This window comes from Archocentrus centrarchus, chromosome 10 (assembly GCF_007364275.1).
Source record: "Archocentrus centrarchus isolate MPI-CPG fArcCen1 chromosome 10, fArcCen1, whole genome shotgun sequence".
Taxonomy (NCBI): Eukaryota; Metazoa; Chordata; class Actinopteri; order Cichliformes; family Cichlidae; genus Archocentrus; species Archocentrus centrarchus.
Genome location: NC_044355.1, coordinates 7,738,584 through 7,753,368, shown reverse-complemented (window position 1 = coordinate 7,753,368; position 14,785 = coordinate 7,738,584). Strand labels below are relative to the sequence as shown.

At 41.2% G+C, this 14,785-nt stretch overlaps 1 protein-coding gene across 1 annotated transcript; it reads left to right on the top strand.

The window, feature by feature from the left end:
- Window positions 1-1,342: 1,342 nt before the first annotated feature.
- gpc2 (glypican 2) lies at window positions 1,343-14,162 on the top strand. The gene is given in 19 exon segments (XM_030738569.1): window positions 1,343-1,355; window positions 1,358-1,519; window positions 3,212-3,370; window positions 4,299-4,433; window positions 6,123-6,298; window positions 6,405-6,485; window positions 6,747-6,912; window positions 7,657-7,787; window positions 8,554-8,700; window positions 9,224-9,287; window positions 9,290-9,357; window positions 9,443-9,444; window positions 10,290-10,333; window positions 10,336-10,407; window positions 10,410-10,451; window positions 10,558-10,626; window positions 10,629-10,725; window positions 10,727-10,784; window positions 10,786-14,162. Coding segments are annotated over 19 exon segments (1,740 nt in total). The 3' UTR covers window positions 10,840-14,162.
- Window positions 14,163-14,785: the final 623 nt, after the last annotated feature.

Below are 14,785 nucleotides of genomic sequence, written 5' to 3'. Positions count from 1 at the left end.
CGTCCAAGTTATTTCAACCTTGCCTCTCTATCTTTGGCTCCAAACCTGCTCAACCTGAGCCGGTCCTCTGATATTCTCATTATATCCTGTCTATCCTGGTCACTCCCAGTGAAATCGTCCGCCTGTCTTTTGTCAGCGCCACTTGTCAGTTCTCAGTACCATTTGTAAAACTCCCCTGGCTACTATCCGTTTGTCACAAATCACCCCCAACATCTCCACCTACTCCACCCTCTTCTTCACCTCTCATATGCACTGTCTGTTGTTTTGGATGGCTTACCCCATGTATTTAAACTCAGCCACCTTCACGCCCTCTGCTCCTATCAGCTTCACTGTTCCACCTGTCTCCTTCTCAATCATACACTTGTATTTTGTCTTCCTTGTACTGATTTTCATTGCTCTTCTCTCAGTGCATAACCTCCACATGCTCCCTACAGATCACAATGTTACTCTGCAAACATCAATAATCACTGAGATGTCTACCTGACCTTATCTGTCAAACGGTCCATCGCCACTGCAAACAATAAGGCATAGTTGTGTTTATTTTTTAAGCTGCATATATCCCACACAAACATTCCTTGTCCCACATTTATTTTGATGGGATCTGATCACCCAAGCCATTTCAATATCAATCCAGCCATCTTCTTCTGCATTGCCAGTTAGAATCACCATTTAACCTAACCTCATGGATTGTTTTTGGACGTGGGAGGGAGCTGGAGTACATGCAAAAATCCACCCAGACATTAGGAGATCTGCTTATAGAAAGGCCCCAGACTGCCATTTCAACATGATTTTTGGAACAAATTAAAACAGTGCTTATTAACTTTGGGACACCATCTATTTCTCTCAAAATAAAAAACAAAACAAAACAAAATGTTTATACTGTTGTTTTATGCTCTTTTTCTTATACTCTCCCAGTTGTCCCATCAACTACAACTAAAGTCGCCTCTTTTATTTTGACAGCAGTCTTTTTCCGGTATCACCCCTGGTTACGTCCCGAGTCTTTGACGCAGTTTGCCTGTCAGATGATGCTGAGGGCCGGGAGCGCTCATTCACACTCACAGTGCATTTACGTACAACAGCGGGTCTCCCAGGAAGGACAAATTAAATGGACACGGCCGATGGAAACGCAGCCCGTGTGTGATGTAAACACGGCCCGGATGTTCATTGCACTTATTGGGGAAAAAACTATGACTGTTTCAACGACTGACGTTTTGGGATCCTGTTACTCCTTTCACTTTTGCGTGCATCTAAACCGGCCAGAGAGTCATTCATTATAAAGCAGCTGAACCATAGTCTGGCTTTATCTGAAACCCTTCACTGAAATATTTTTCAAAAACGAAGGATGGATACCCGGGTGTCTTCCCCAGGTATGGGCTGCTGGTGCTACTCTGCACGGCTGCTTCCCCTTTCGGGACCCGGAGCCCTTTGGCTGCCGCGGGGAGAAGCTGCTCGGACACCCGGCAGGTGTACTTGGAGAAGGGGTACAGCACAAGCACCGCTCCGCAAGACTCAAATTCCGGTAAGACTCTTCGTATATCCCAAAGCAGGGATACATTAAACTGTACAGTTCTTGGGACCCACACAGGACGGTCTGTAATGATGGTATGGGGCAGATTTAACAGTCAATTTTAAGATAGGGTGAGTTATGTCGCAGCAGAAACTGTAGGCGCGTCAGCATGGGATAAAAATAACATTATGCACATTAAGGTCAGTGTAAACTCACTGCTCAGCACCGCAGGCATTTTTAAGGGAACATTATATTGTAGAAAATGCCCTGTAAACAGAGATAACAAATCACTCATGAAAAGTGATGCCAAGAAGTACAATGTGGCTCTAAACTCACTAAAACGCCTCAGAGAACCGGTCTAGGAACACCATGGTGAGTTTTCACCCCCAAGAGAAACAATGCAGTATGGTTTAAAACAAATTACACCCGCCCCCTCCTCCCCTCTGTGCGGTTTAAATAGGATGATTAAGGGGATGAGCAAATTGCCAACACCGGTGCAACAAAGAACCTCGCCCCTAATTAGTCTTTGCCTACTGGCTCACTGCTAAATCCCTGCATATACACCCATAGGCTCTGTTCACTGGTGATAATCTTATCTTCAGAATGAGAAGATTGGATGTGGATTACAAACAGTCAGATTTTGAATAATTTGAAGTTGGTCAGGGGGTAGAACCGAGGAGGAGGGGATGCAGAAAAGTGGGTTTTATATGTAAATTTTTTTTGTATGTCTGACCACGTGAGGAAGCAAATGACAGTGAAGATGCAGCTTACTTGTTGGAGGTTTAGCTTTGCATGTAAATCAGTGAGAAGATGTTTGTTACACTCAGACACACATGGGGCTACTATTAAAAGTAATTATGAATAAAATTTATGCTTGCAGTGTTTGGTTTGTTTGGTTTTTTTTTTTCATAGCAATTCAGCTCAGTGTGTGTGAGGCAACTGCTGAATTGATTTTTGTGTGTGTGCGTGAGTGTGTGTGCACGTGTGTGTGTGTTGGGCTATCACTGCCTGAGTCTTGGCTCACTGTCCCGTGGGCCAGGGGAGCAGATGGCCGGGAGAGTGAAGGATGAAGGGAGGCAGTTTAGCAATGGAAATAGAGGGATGAGAGAGGGCTAATAGTGAGAGACACAGAGAGAACAAAAGAGACAGAGGAACATCGGCCAGGGTGGAGTTAGGAATCAGACTTTCGGCTCTACTAAGAGTCGCAATATTTATGTCAGATACAACATTATAGAAACAAAGAATTCAAGCCTTTTGCATATGTTGAGTGCTCTGTGGGTTACCCCCCCAAATCCTCCTGTGTTTCGTTTGCATATATCATTACCTCAGACTTATCAAAGACCCAACCTGTGCTGACAAAGAGAGACAGATTGAAGTTGAATAATTCATGCATGGAAATTAAATTTTTTTTCTATCACGCCGTTATCTTTAATAAGATTTCCCCACTGAATGGACTGACAAGTGGAGGAATTGACTTTCAAACTAAAAGAAACTGTGCTTTGCAACCCCCCCCCCCCCCCCCCCCCCCCCATAATGGAAATTGACCTTGCTCTTAATTATACAACACCAAGTGCAGATTTAAAGTAGAAACATATAATTATATATTGTTAATAAACCCAGAAGAATCAGATTTCTCACTGTACATTTTCTAACTGTGTGATCAATCTCTGCTTTCTCTTCTGGCCTGGTTGTACTTTGGTCTAGGTGAGCACCTGCGGCTCTGTCCTCAGGACTACACCTGCTGCTCCAGTCAGATGGAGGAGACTCTGTCCCAGCAGAGCGAGAGGGACTTCCTCAAAGCAATTGCAGACAACAGCCAGTTTCTCTTGACCACCTTTACCCAGAGACACCGCAGGTTTGATGGTGAGAGGCTGACACTTTCACAGTTGTCATGTTTTTAATGGGAGCATTATCTGATTTGAAGCTGATTAGAAGGCAATTATTACTTTTGATGCCATGGTAGGAATTTTTAGTTGAAAAATTACCCTCTCTATCTACCAAAATAAAAGCAGTGGGTTTGAATTGAAAAAAAAATACATTCCTAATTCCCTTTAGGTCATACTTCTGAGCTACTAAACTGACTGCTAGATGCTTGAAGTACAGCACATACATTAACATGCTTGTTACTTATGTAATTCCAGCACCTGACATTTTTATGCAGGTGGGGACTTACAAGAGAGCACTTATAAATCTAGTTACAAATGAAGCAACCAGAGCCAAGCTATCCTGCATTTTAGGCTATAGTGTTTTCCTGGTAGCCTAAGCTGAATTAACCATGATTATACTACTATGACTTCACCCAGATATAGATGTCTTTATAAAAATTTCCACTGGCTGAAAACTAATCATGGCTTGCAAACTGTAAACTGGATACCCAAACATTTTTAATAGCTGTCTGTATCTGAGAGAATTTATCACTTATTGTTTCGAATTCTGTGTCTATAGCTGCAGGTTTGTAGCAGTCGCTGTACAGAGCTGAATTTACACTTTCTCCTCCTACCTGCAGTAGACTGTTATCACCCTTCTTCACACTTTTATATAATGTATAATGATGAGTCACGTAAAGATGCTTAAGGAGTGGGAGACTGCATATGAGTCTTAAAGATGGATTTTAAATAGAGTACATTTTGTTAAACCCATTTACCAGTGTGCAGGATCTGAGCTGGTAATCTTTCAGGGAGGGGAGGTGGGTGAGGGAGCGCCTACATAGAAACCTGGCTGAGATATTAGAGAAAAAGAAGGTGGGTGACCAGGTTATATCTAATCGCTGTTTTTTCCTGTCTCTGCACAGAGTTCTTCAAAGAGCTTATAGACCTTTCAGAGAAGTCTATGAACCAGATGTTTACTAAGACCTATGGCCTGCTCTTCACCCAGAACGCACATGTCTTCCAAGAGCTGTTCCTGGAGCTTCGCAGATATTATTCTGGTTGGTTTTAACACTCCTTTAGCCACCTCGACAGTCATAGATAGTCAGATAATCTCATGATTTTGGCAATGCTATATCACACCTCGGTTGGATCTGAGACATTATAAAGGAGAGAAACAGCACTGAAATTCAAATCTATGGGAGAATACCACCAGTTAGCAAACTTTGTCAGTGATTTTTTTATCAAATTTGACTGGCAGTTCTGTACATGAAGTTTTAAATTAAAGTTAATTTAGATAATCTTGAGAATAACTGCCCTAATAAGTGCCCCAGTAAGTTGTCAGGCTGGTTGCTGACTGGACTTTGGTTGGATCTGCCATATGAAACAAGGAAACTGGGGATTTAATGAGGGTTTACTGATCTAAAACACAAATGGCAAGCGCTAGCTTCCAATCCAAACAAAATGGGGGTGAGGGGGATCCAAGTTTTATTGCATAGTGTTAAAAAAAACACTAATTTAAGGAAGCCGCCTGGCTTATGTAGCCTACTTTGGGCTCCAACACCACTATGAGGAAAGAATAACTGCAGGGAAATGCTGTACTCTGGTTAAAGAGGTACAATAATTCCTTCCAGCACTGACAGTTATGTATAGTTCAGTCAGTCCACTCTCATGTTGTGGTAAATCAGCAGCTATGGACAGCAGTAAAAAAAGCATCATTGTCTTTTGAGGAGAACCGAAATGCCAGGAAAAACCGGAGGAAAAAAGGAGAGCGAGAATTGGAATCCCACAGATGCCAGACCATTTCTATTTTTGTTCCGGATCGCTCTGTTTTTGGCTTCACAGCCGCTCGCTGACTATTCCATCTGCAGGCTGCTAAGTCAGCCTGTCATTGTCTGCCAAACAGCACGTATGGCTAATTTAGGGCTGTATAGTAGACTACAGATTGGAGATTTGCATGCTTATTCTGTGCAGACATTCAAGCAGACAACACATTATGGATGGTACTCTGCTGCAAAGCAGAAAAGATTTAGTGTTCAGTTCTATGCGGTCATTTTAAGAACTCTTCAGCTATTATCGAGCAAGTGCTGGGTTAAGTTTTGTCCAGTTATACTTTATTTGATTACAGTATTTTTCACCAGAGTGAGAGGTACTGTGCTAGAGTGTTATTTAAGTAGGAAAGAAAGGAAGGAAAGAAGGAAAGTGCTCGCTCTTTACCTTCTCTTGTTGCACCATCTTTTCCCCCAAATTATTATTTCTCCACTGCATCAACAAGTTGAGTGAGTTATTTAAAGCAATGCCAATCAGATTTCTCCAAATATCTTTTACTGTGTGTGTAGCCAAGGAGAAAAACACTTTAGTGAAAGGATAACATATTTGTAAAATAATTTTTCTGTATTTTCCTTCATCAACCTTGGAATTTTTATGCAGTCACCTTAGCATTAGTCATTAAGGCACCAAATGCAAGCAAGCAGTGCACATAAAAATTTCTGCATGGTTTATTTTTCCTTTTAGCTGTTCAAATGTGTCCCTACTTTCCAAAGTAATTTCTTTTATGGCTTTTACAAGCTTAATGTAGCTTTTATTGGAAGGAAAATGAGAGAAGTTTGTTCTTAAATACTCTTCATCACCCTAAGATGATGAAATGCACCCTAAGATGCTCAAGGATTTCTGCTGTCACTCTTTTTCAAAGCATTTATCAGAAAACGATGTATTCCAAGAGACTCTAACTGCTATTCTTTTGTCCACAGGGGGCAGTGTGAGTCTGACAGAGGTTCTCTCAGATTTCTGGTCAAGACTGGTGGAGCGGGTCTTCTCTCTGGTAAACCCCCAGTATCAGTTCAGTGAGGACTACCTGGAGTGTGTCAGCAAGCACGCTGAACAGCTGCAGCCATTTGGGGATGTGCCTCGCAAACTTCGTGTACAAGTGTGTATATAGTAAATTCTACAGAGCTGATACGTACTTGTATTATACCTAGATATGGAGAATGGTAAAGCATGATCAAATCTGTTATCTTTGGTTTGATATTCAGGTGTCGAGAGCTTTCATTGCAGCTAGAGCGCTATCTCAAGGCCTTGCTACTGGTCGGGATATTGTCAACAAAGCAACAAAGGTAAGTGGCTCCTATTCAGCATCTCCTCATGCTTATCTTTAATGGCATTTTTAATCCAAGATATTCTACTGTCTAAAATATACTGGCAAGGAATTATATTTAAAATGTAAATTTTGGATCAACTTTGGAGCTGCAAACTTGTAAAACTCCTTTGTGAAGTAGCCGTAATGACGGTCAGTGTGTGTGTGTGTGTGTGTGTGTGTGTGTGTGCGTGCGTGCCTGTGTGTATTTATTCTGTTTTATTCTTGGCTTTGTCTTTAGTTAACTGCAGATTCAGAGTGTGTGCGTGGCCTGATGCGTCAGTGGTACTGCCCCCTGTGTCGAGGTATGCCCTCCCTGCAGCCTTGTCACTCACTGTGCCTTAATGTGATGAAGGGCTGCTTGGCCAATCAGGCTGACCTGGACACCGAATGGAACAATTTCATTGGTGGGTGATAGAAGGAGCTACATTCTCATATGTTGTTGATACGTGGTGCATGATGTTTTACATTTTTCTCCTAAAGCATTTCAGGAACCTTAAATTCAGCTTTTTTTAGGTCCTTAAGCATAAAAGAAAAAATCTGTGTCTAAATGACTTTTAACAGCATTTTGAATTATTATCATTATAATTAAATGAGGCATACCTAAAAGTAGGATCCTTTCTTGTTCCCCTGTCACTCATTTACTTTCACGTCCTTTTCCCTAATGAGTTCCTCCTCCATTAATCATTCATGCCTCTCTGCTCCTTCACAACTGATCTGTCTTCCTGTGTTTCCTTTCTCCTTTCATCAAACCCTTACATTCTCTCTATTTTTTTGCCCTCTTTCATCTGGAGTGCTTCCTCTTACCTTTCATCACTCCATCCATGGCTGCTGAACTCAAAACCATTTTACCCTCATGCACCCTTTTGTCCAACCACCATTCTTTTCTCTTTTTCACGCTTCTCTTTTTATTATGACAGCTTGCTTCTTTATCTTACTGAGCACCCCCCAAAGAGATGTAAATCAAACTCTTTTAGCTGGTTGGCCAGGGGTGGAGATTCCAGGCACAGGGAACCATTGTCTTGACATTTATCAGGTTCTTCAGTAGGCCACCTACACACAGAGTTTTCTATATATATATGATCTGAGAGTGAGAACTAGAGTCAAAGCAAACTTTATCACCCTCCCATCTCTGTCTCTATGTTTTGCAGATGCTCTGTACCAGGTTTCAGAGAAGCTGGAGGGACCTTTCAACATGGAGCTTGCAGCTGACTCCATCTCTGTCAAAGTGTCAGAGGCCATCATGCACATGCAGGAAAACAGTGTCAGCATCTCCAGTAAAGTAAGAAAGAGCAGCAGATGATCAGGACTTAAAAATGAAAACCAAATGAGCGTTGATGCATTTTTATTGCTTTCCCAGCGTTTGGCACTTGAGCTGTTCCACTGAAATGTTAACTGAACCGTTGAGAGGACATAAAATGCTGATCTTCCATCTTCAAGCAAGAGCTGTAATCTTAATTATTGTTTAATTTCAATTTTAATCTTTCTAATGAGACAGCATGCAGTAAAGATGAGAACACGATAGCCTCGGAGTATGATTAAAACATGGCAGACATCCCAAGAGTGAATCCACCAGAGAGACTCCCACGTCTTGTTAGAAACAGAAAAGCTGCTGGTTTGTGGTGGTAGTGCTTTAAGGAACAGACAGCTCTCTGCTTTACAGGCCAGCTTTGTATGACTGCACTCTTTCACTAACACAGCGTGACTGCTGAGGTTACAGGGAGCCTTTTCAAAAGTGTTATATTGTTCAATTGCAACATTTTTTGTCTGCAGACGTCACTGACTCTCCTTCCCAGAAACTCAAGGTCCCCGGTGTTTTTTTTCTTCTTCTTTTAAAGCTTTAATTCAGAACTTAAATCAAACCTGTCTTTTTGTTCTCTCAGAAAAAAGCACTAAGCCTTTTACACTTGCTCTTCAGGTGTTGCCAGAAGTAATTCTGAGATAGTTTGAGACTATCTAATTTTCTTAAACTACGACACAGCATAGAAGAACCTTAAAATGTTTGTCATACAGCTGTTTACTTACGCTGGTGTCGTTGCTTACTTCAGGTGTTCCAAGGTTGTGGAAACCCCAGGCCAGCTTCAGCACGGGCCAAACGCTCACCCAAAGAGTCAGGGAGTAACAGGAGGCCCTTCCGCACCTACACCCCTGAAGAGAAACCCACCACTGCTGCAGGCACCAACCTGGATCGCCTGGTAAGGAACAAACAGCATGGTGGCTCTGGATCAATGGTTAACACATCCAAAATGCCTAATAGGTTCTGCTGCCAAAATAATCCATTATAATGGTGCAAAGTTATCTCTCTGTGTTGAGCATTATTTAAATGTAACTGTAATGATCTAACCGTGGTTGCCCCTGTGTGTAATCTTATTCAGAACCGAGTGGGGAAAAAACAGATAAACAAGCAACTAAATAAGCAGAGAAACTCATAACTGAGAGCCCTGCGGTTAGAGCCCAGACAGCATTTGTGTGAATAGAGTGGATTTGCGAGCTTGAATGCTTAAAAAATAATGAATCTTAAAGCAGGAGCAGATGAGGAGGGTTTTAGGTATTTATATCTGTTCATAAGGAACTGAAAGAGGTATGGTTTTAAGAGTTGACCCAGAAGCAATGTTGTGTTAGCTTTTTACTTTTACCCAGCATCCCCTGCAGCTTCAATACAGGGATACTTTAAAACCAGGTCTGAGTCATATCCCAGTTTCCTTCACCTCCACACAGGTTACCGAGCTGAAAGAGCGACTGCGGCCCATGCGGGGCTTCTGGGTGTCCCTCCCACACACCATCTCAACGATGAGAAGATGGCCTGCCGACGTCACTAAGAGGACCGCTGCTGGAACGGGCAGACCCGGGGAGTGAGCGAGATCAGAAGCAAAGGGCTGCGAGGGGAGGGTCTGCACAGGCAGAGGAGGAGGAGGAGTGAGTGAGTGATGGTGCCAGAGGTGGAAGATGCACAGATGGAACTGAGTTTATTTAATATCCACCAACTCACCCATGTCTCTTACCTGGGTCTGCTTGGTTTTGTGCACACACATTGGCTCAGCACCAATGAATCAGGCTCCAGAAGAGGAAACACTGCTGAGTGTGCTACATGGAAAAAAAGGGGAAAAAAGTGCACGCTGGCAGATTTGGAGTCCACCTTCATCGTCAACATTTTATGTTAGAGGCACATCAATCTTAGCAACATCTGTCACAAATTGGGGGCTCAAGCCAGACGTGCTGTTATCAAATGAGGCACTTCTATAATGATCTTAGTCAAAGATACACACACATGCAATAGTGAATGCTCATATTTTTAAGATCTTGTTTAAAACTGTATCGACCACTATTAAAATGTCCTTTTGGAATAGTTTTAAGAATATCTGGTGCTGCTTACTGTCCTGTTAGGAAAAGGTAATACATAAGTTATTACAAATTCAATAACTGGTCCATAAAACCAAGCCCAGGTGCAGAAACATTTGCTCTGTACCAAAAATGTCACTCAGTGGTGCAGCAGCAGCTACATGAAACTGGAGTCAGTAGATTAATCCTCTGGGGACAGTTAGTGTCTGTACAAAATGTCACAGAATCAATCCATAGATGATGGCTCTGAGATGCTTCTTCGGACCAAAGTAGGGGGGCTGATTTAGCCCCATAATAAACAAAAAAACAAAACCATCTCTAGAGCCATGCTATTATGAGAGCTATTACTATATGTTGAAGAAAACTTTAACTTCTTTTCTTAGGAAATTAAATAGCATAACATAAGTTACTCTGTATGTGAACGCCTCTTGGTGTGTATGCTCAGGTACCTGCCAGATGTGACAGGTGATGGTCTGGTGAGCCAGATCAACACCCTGAGGTGGAGGTGGACATTGCCCGTCCAGATGTGAGAACCAGGCAGCTGATTATGGAGCTGAGGGTGGTGTCCATAAACTGAGGCACGCTATGAGTGGTCAGGACATGGATTCATGGATAGTAAGTGTTCCTGTCAAAATTAATTTTTATCTAAAAAGGAGTTTTTTGACCTTTCTGTTTTATATCTGCTCCATACATTAGCTGAAAATGTGTTTTCCTTGTTTCAGGGTGAGGAGGCAGTGGCTCAGGAGGTGGGGATCTCGGGGAAAGATACAATCATGACTGGCCGGTTATGGGCCTTACTCTCCACCCTACAGCAAACCCTCAAATAATCCTGCCTCCAACCCTGCGAAGCCGCCTCGAGGCAGAGATCGAAACGGGTCCAAGTGAACAGAAACGGAATGGACGGGTTCGATCTGGAGGCGGTCTGCTCCGCTTTCTCCCAATTTTCTTTGTTGTCTTTACCTTTTGTGGTCACTGCTGCCACCATGTGGAGATAGCTGGTTATTACAGTGCAGAGGTGAAGGAGAATTTTTCATGCTGGAGTCTAAAGCACATTGTTAAGAAATAATTGCCATTCCATTCGGTTACACCAGCATTAAAAAAACACTTCAAAAAAACAGGCTAAGTCAGCAATAATCAAAGACCTGTTTACAGCACTAAATAAATAGTGAATATTTTTCCTACTCCCCAAGCAACTAATGAGACATTAACCACACAGTGATAATTACATACAAGACTTAAAACAATTTTTTTTTAGTGCCATGTTTAACTGATTGGAGTTAGATGCTGAACGGTGTGCAGTGCTGGAAGTCTTAAAGGGAACAACAGAACAAACTTTTTAACATCACGTGAATTTAGCAGCGTGTCTGGGTGATGGAGGGGACTGCTTGGTGGTCTGTGAGGTAGATATTAGTCATTCCAGTAATTACTGTGTAGTTTCAGTGAGCAGCTGATTTAATGTGAGTACATTTGTTTGCTGCTTTTCTCATGAAATTTAATTTAAATGCATTTCAGTTTAGGCATGGTTCATTCAATTTTTCCATCTTTTGAAAGCAGTAAAAATAATATGATTTGATTTATTTTTTTTTTAATTGCCATATTTTGGCTAGGAAATTTTATTTTATTTTTAAAAAGATGAAAGTGTGACTCTTGAAACCAAACAATGGGCTGATTTTGAATGTAAACACTCAAACCAAGTTGGGTTGCTTAAATTAGTGTAATATATTGCTGGTTTTAATTTATTTGTAATATCATATTTTGTTTTTAGTATTGCTTTAAGGCAATGGCTGTGTTGTTTTTAAGTTTGTCTTTAACTTTCTCTGGTGGCAAAAAAAAGGAAAAATCAAGTATTAATTGTTACCTTTCTGTAAACCAATCATTTAAAAAAAAATCACACATCGTTTATTATTAGCTGTAGTTGTTTTCTGGCTTCTTCACTCCTAACCAGAGAGTGTTAAGGAGCATCATGTGTGAGTGTGTTTGTGTGATTGTTTTATAAGGCTTGTTATATGTGCTGGATTCAAGTTACTTTTTGAAGTCTTGTTGAGGGGAAGTTGGGACGTTTTTTTGGTTAACAGTGCGCTTTTGTACTTATTTTTCCAGAAGTTGTTAAACAGTGAGTGAGCACACTATGTATTGTAACATTGGACTGAATGGTCAGGATGTCAGAACTTAGACAATGGCTCTAACTTTTCATGTGTTTTGATGAAGACAAAATCAAAGACTTTAAAAGATGAGGCTTGTGGGGAGTTGTCATTAGGAAAGAGGACAGGAAGACAAAGGATTAGTTTGGCTTTTTGGGAAGTATGCTTAGCTCACACAGTGTAAAATGAGAAGATTAAGAAAACATGGAGATATAATCAGCTGCTGATTAGTTTAAAGGGAAACATCTAGCTTGGCTCTGTCTTGATAAGATCTGCATACCAGCAGCTGCAAATCCACAAATGTTTGGCTTGTTTGATGTGTCCATAAACAATCTGCCATTTTACAGGAATTATATGCTGATTATTTATTGACAGGAACCAGTTGACATATCTACTAACTAGTAAAAATGCTGTTTGCCACGATACAGACCAACATGCACTTACAGCCACTCCAGTAGGTACACATGTTGAGTTGCTTGTTGACACATATCTATTCAGCTAAAACAACTCAGTGCATTTAGGCATGTAGATGAGATCAAGATGACCTGCTTAAGTTGAAGCTGGGATTGGAAAAGAAACAATTTAAGTGATTTTCAGCATAGTTGTTGGTATCAGATGGTCTGAGTATTTCAGAAACTACTGGGATTCTCCCACATAATCATCTCTAGGGTTTACAGAGAATTGTGCAAGGAAAACATATCCAGTGATTGGCAGTTTTCTGGATGAAAATGCCTTGATGATGCCAGAGGTCAGAAGAAAATGGCCACATATGCACTGAATGGGTCAGAATCTGGTGTAAAAGAAAAAGGGAAATGAAAGCACTGATCCATCCTGCTTTGTATCAGTGCTTCAGACTGTTGTTGTTGTTGGTGTAAAGTGTGGAGGATATTTTCTTGTTACACTTTGGGACCCTTAGCATCAATTTAACACCATTTAAACACCACACCCTACCAGAGTATTGTTGTGGACTAAGTCCATCCATTTACCACTACAGTGTACCCCCTTTCTGATGGCTGTTTTCAGATTGTGTCACAAAGACCATCTCAAACTGGTTTCTTGAACATGACAATGGGTTTTCTGAACTTAAATGACCTCCACAGTCACCAGATTCTCAATCCAGTTGAGCACCTTTTTGATGTGGTGGAATGGGAGACTTGTATGGGGGGATGTGCAGGTGACAATCTTAAGCAACTGTGTGATGTTTCCCATCAATATGGACCAAAATCTCTGAGGAATGTTTCCAGCACCTTGTAGATTCTATTCACGTGGAATTAAGGCAGTTCTGAAGCATTATTGGGTCCAACCTGGTACCTGCAAGCTCTTAATGAAGTGCTTGTTAGTGCATCGCCCCAGTATCAATTTTACAACTCTGAGCTTTCAGCATCTTTAAGTGACATTATCTTAAACAATATTCAGTATAGCATGTTTAATTTGCATCTTGATAGGGTAAAGTTTCAGCGTTTGTCACGTTACACTTTTTATGCTAAGCTATCGTAGCTAGCTGCATGCACTGGGTCCACCTTTAAGAAAGCAAATAAGCACAGTTCCCCAAATGCTCGACTATTCCTCAGAGATGATGAAAGTGAGTGTATAGAGCAGCTCGAGAGAAAAGAGAAACTGAGGATATAAGAGAATGTATAGATACTGCAAAAGGACACTTAAAGAGAAACAGTGAAATCCCACTTGCTTGTAACAGAATTAAATATACTAAGATGACCTACAGTAGGAATATGATCTAGACAAGGATTTCCTTCTATAACATATCCATCTTTGCCCCAAATACCAACTGTTTTCAGTGACTGAAAATATTCAGTCAACGACATGAAATCGTTTTACTGCCAACAAGCCAGCAGTCAAAGGTGGATATGTTCATTTGAAATGAAAACCTTCAGTAGGAAGCATATAGAAGACTTCACCACACACAGCATTATATTGCACAAAGACAATGACAAAAGTGTTTCACAGTATTTTAAAAGCAACAGTGTTTTAATCGTGTGCTTTCAGTGCTCAGCAGTCAGACATGTCTGTGGTGGCTGCAGTGTTTCCATTAAACTTTAGGAAAGTTGTTCTTGAGGCCCATTCCTACAACTCACATTCCTCCATGGTGAAAGTATAGCACAACCTTTTTTTTTTTTCATGTTGTTGTAACAGTTTTTTGGTATCAAACAAGTGATATTTTCTGCTTCATTAAAAAACTAAAGAAAAATATGTTGATTCTTTACTTTTATTCAATAGCAGCCAAAATGCAGCAACTAAACAAGATATGTCGACATCTCAGATGTTCTTTAATTTATTGCATATTTGATTCAATGTTCAGATTTAGACCCAATGCACAAGTCACCAGATGAACAGGAGAACTTGAGTCAGCTGACTGGTGAACAAAGGCTGAATGAGAGGTAAACTAAACACAAGGTGACTGCAGAGAGCTACGAGGTTATCCAACAAAATCCAAAACAATCTTTCCCTGGGGTAAAAGCAGAGACAAGGAGAGGTGACGGGAGGTACTCTGGCAAGTGAGCAAGAGGCAGAACAGGACATCTACAAAGTGCAAAAAGCACAACTGGTCCTTTATTTTGTGCTGATGTGAACCTTTGCACCTCAGCTCCTATAAATACATACTAGAGGCATTTATCATTTCTCTGATTTGTGTCTCCTCTGTCCTCCTTCCTGTGATCTGGAAATCAATCTCAGTACATCGTGCTGAAGGATGGCCCACTTCCTAAAATGGAGGGCACAGGAGAGAAGAGGTTTGCTGGGGGGTGGAGGAGGGCGGGGGTATAATTGAGAATGCGTTTTATGG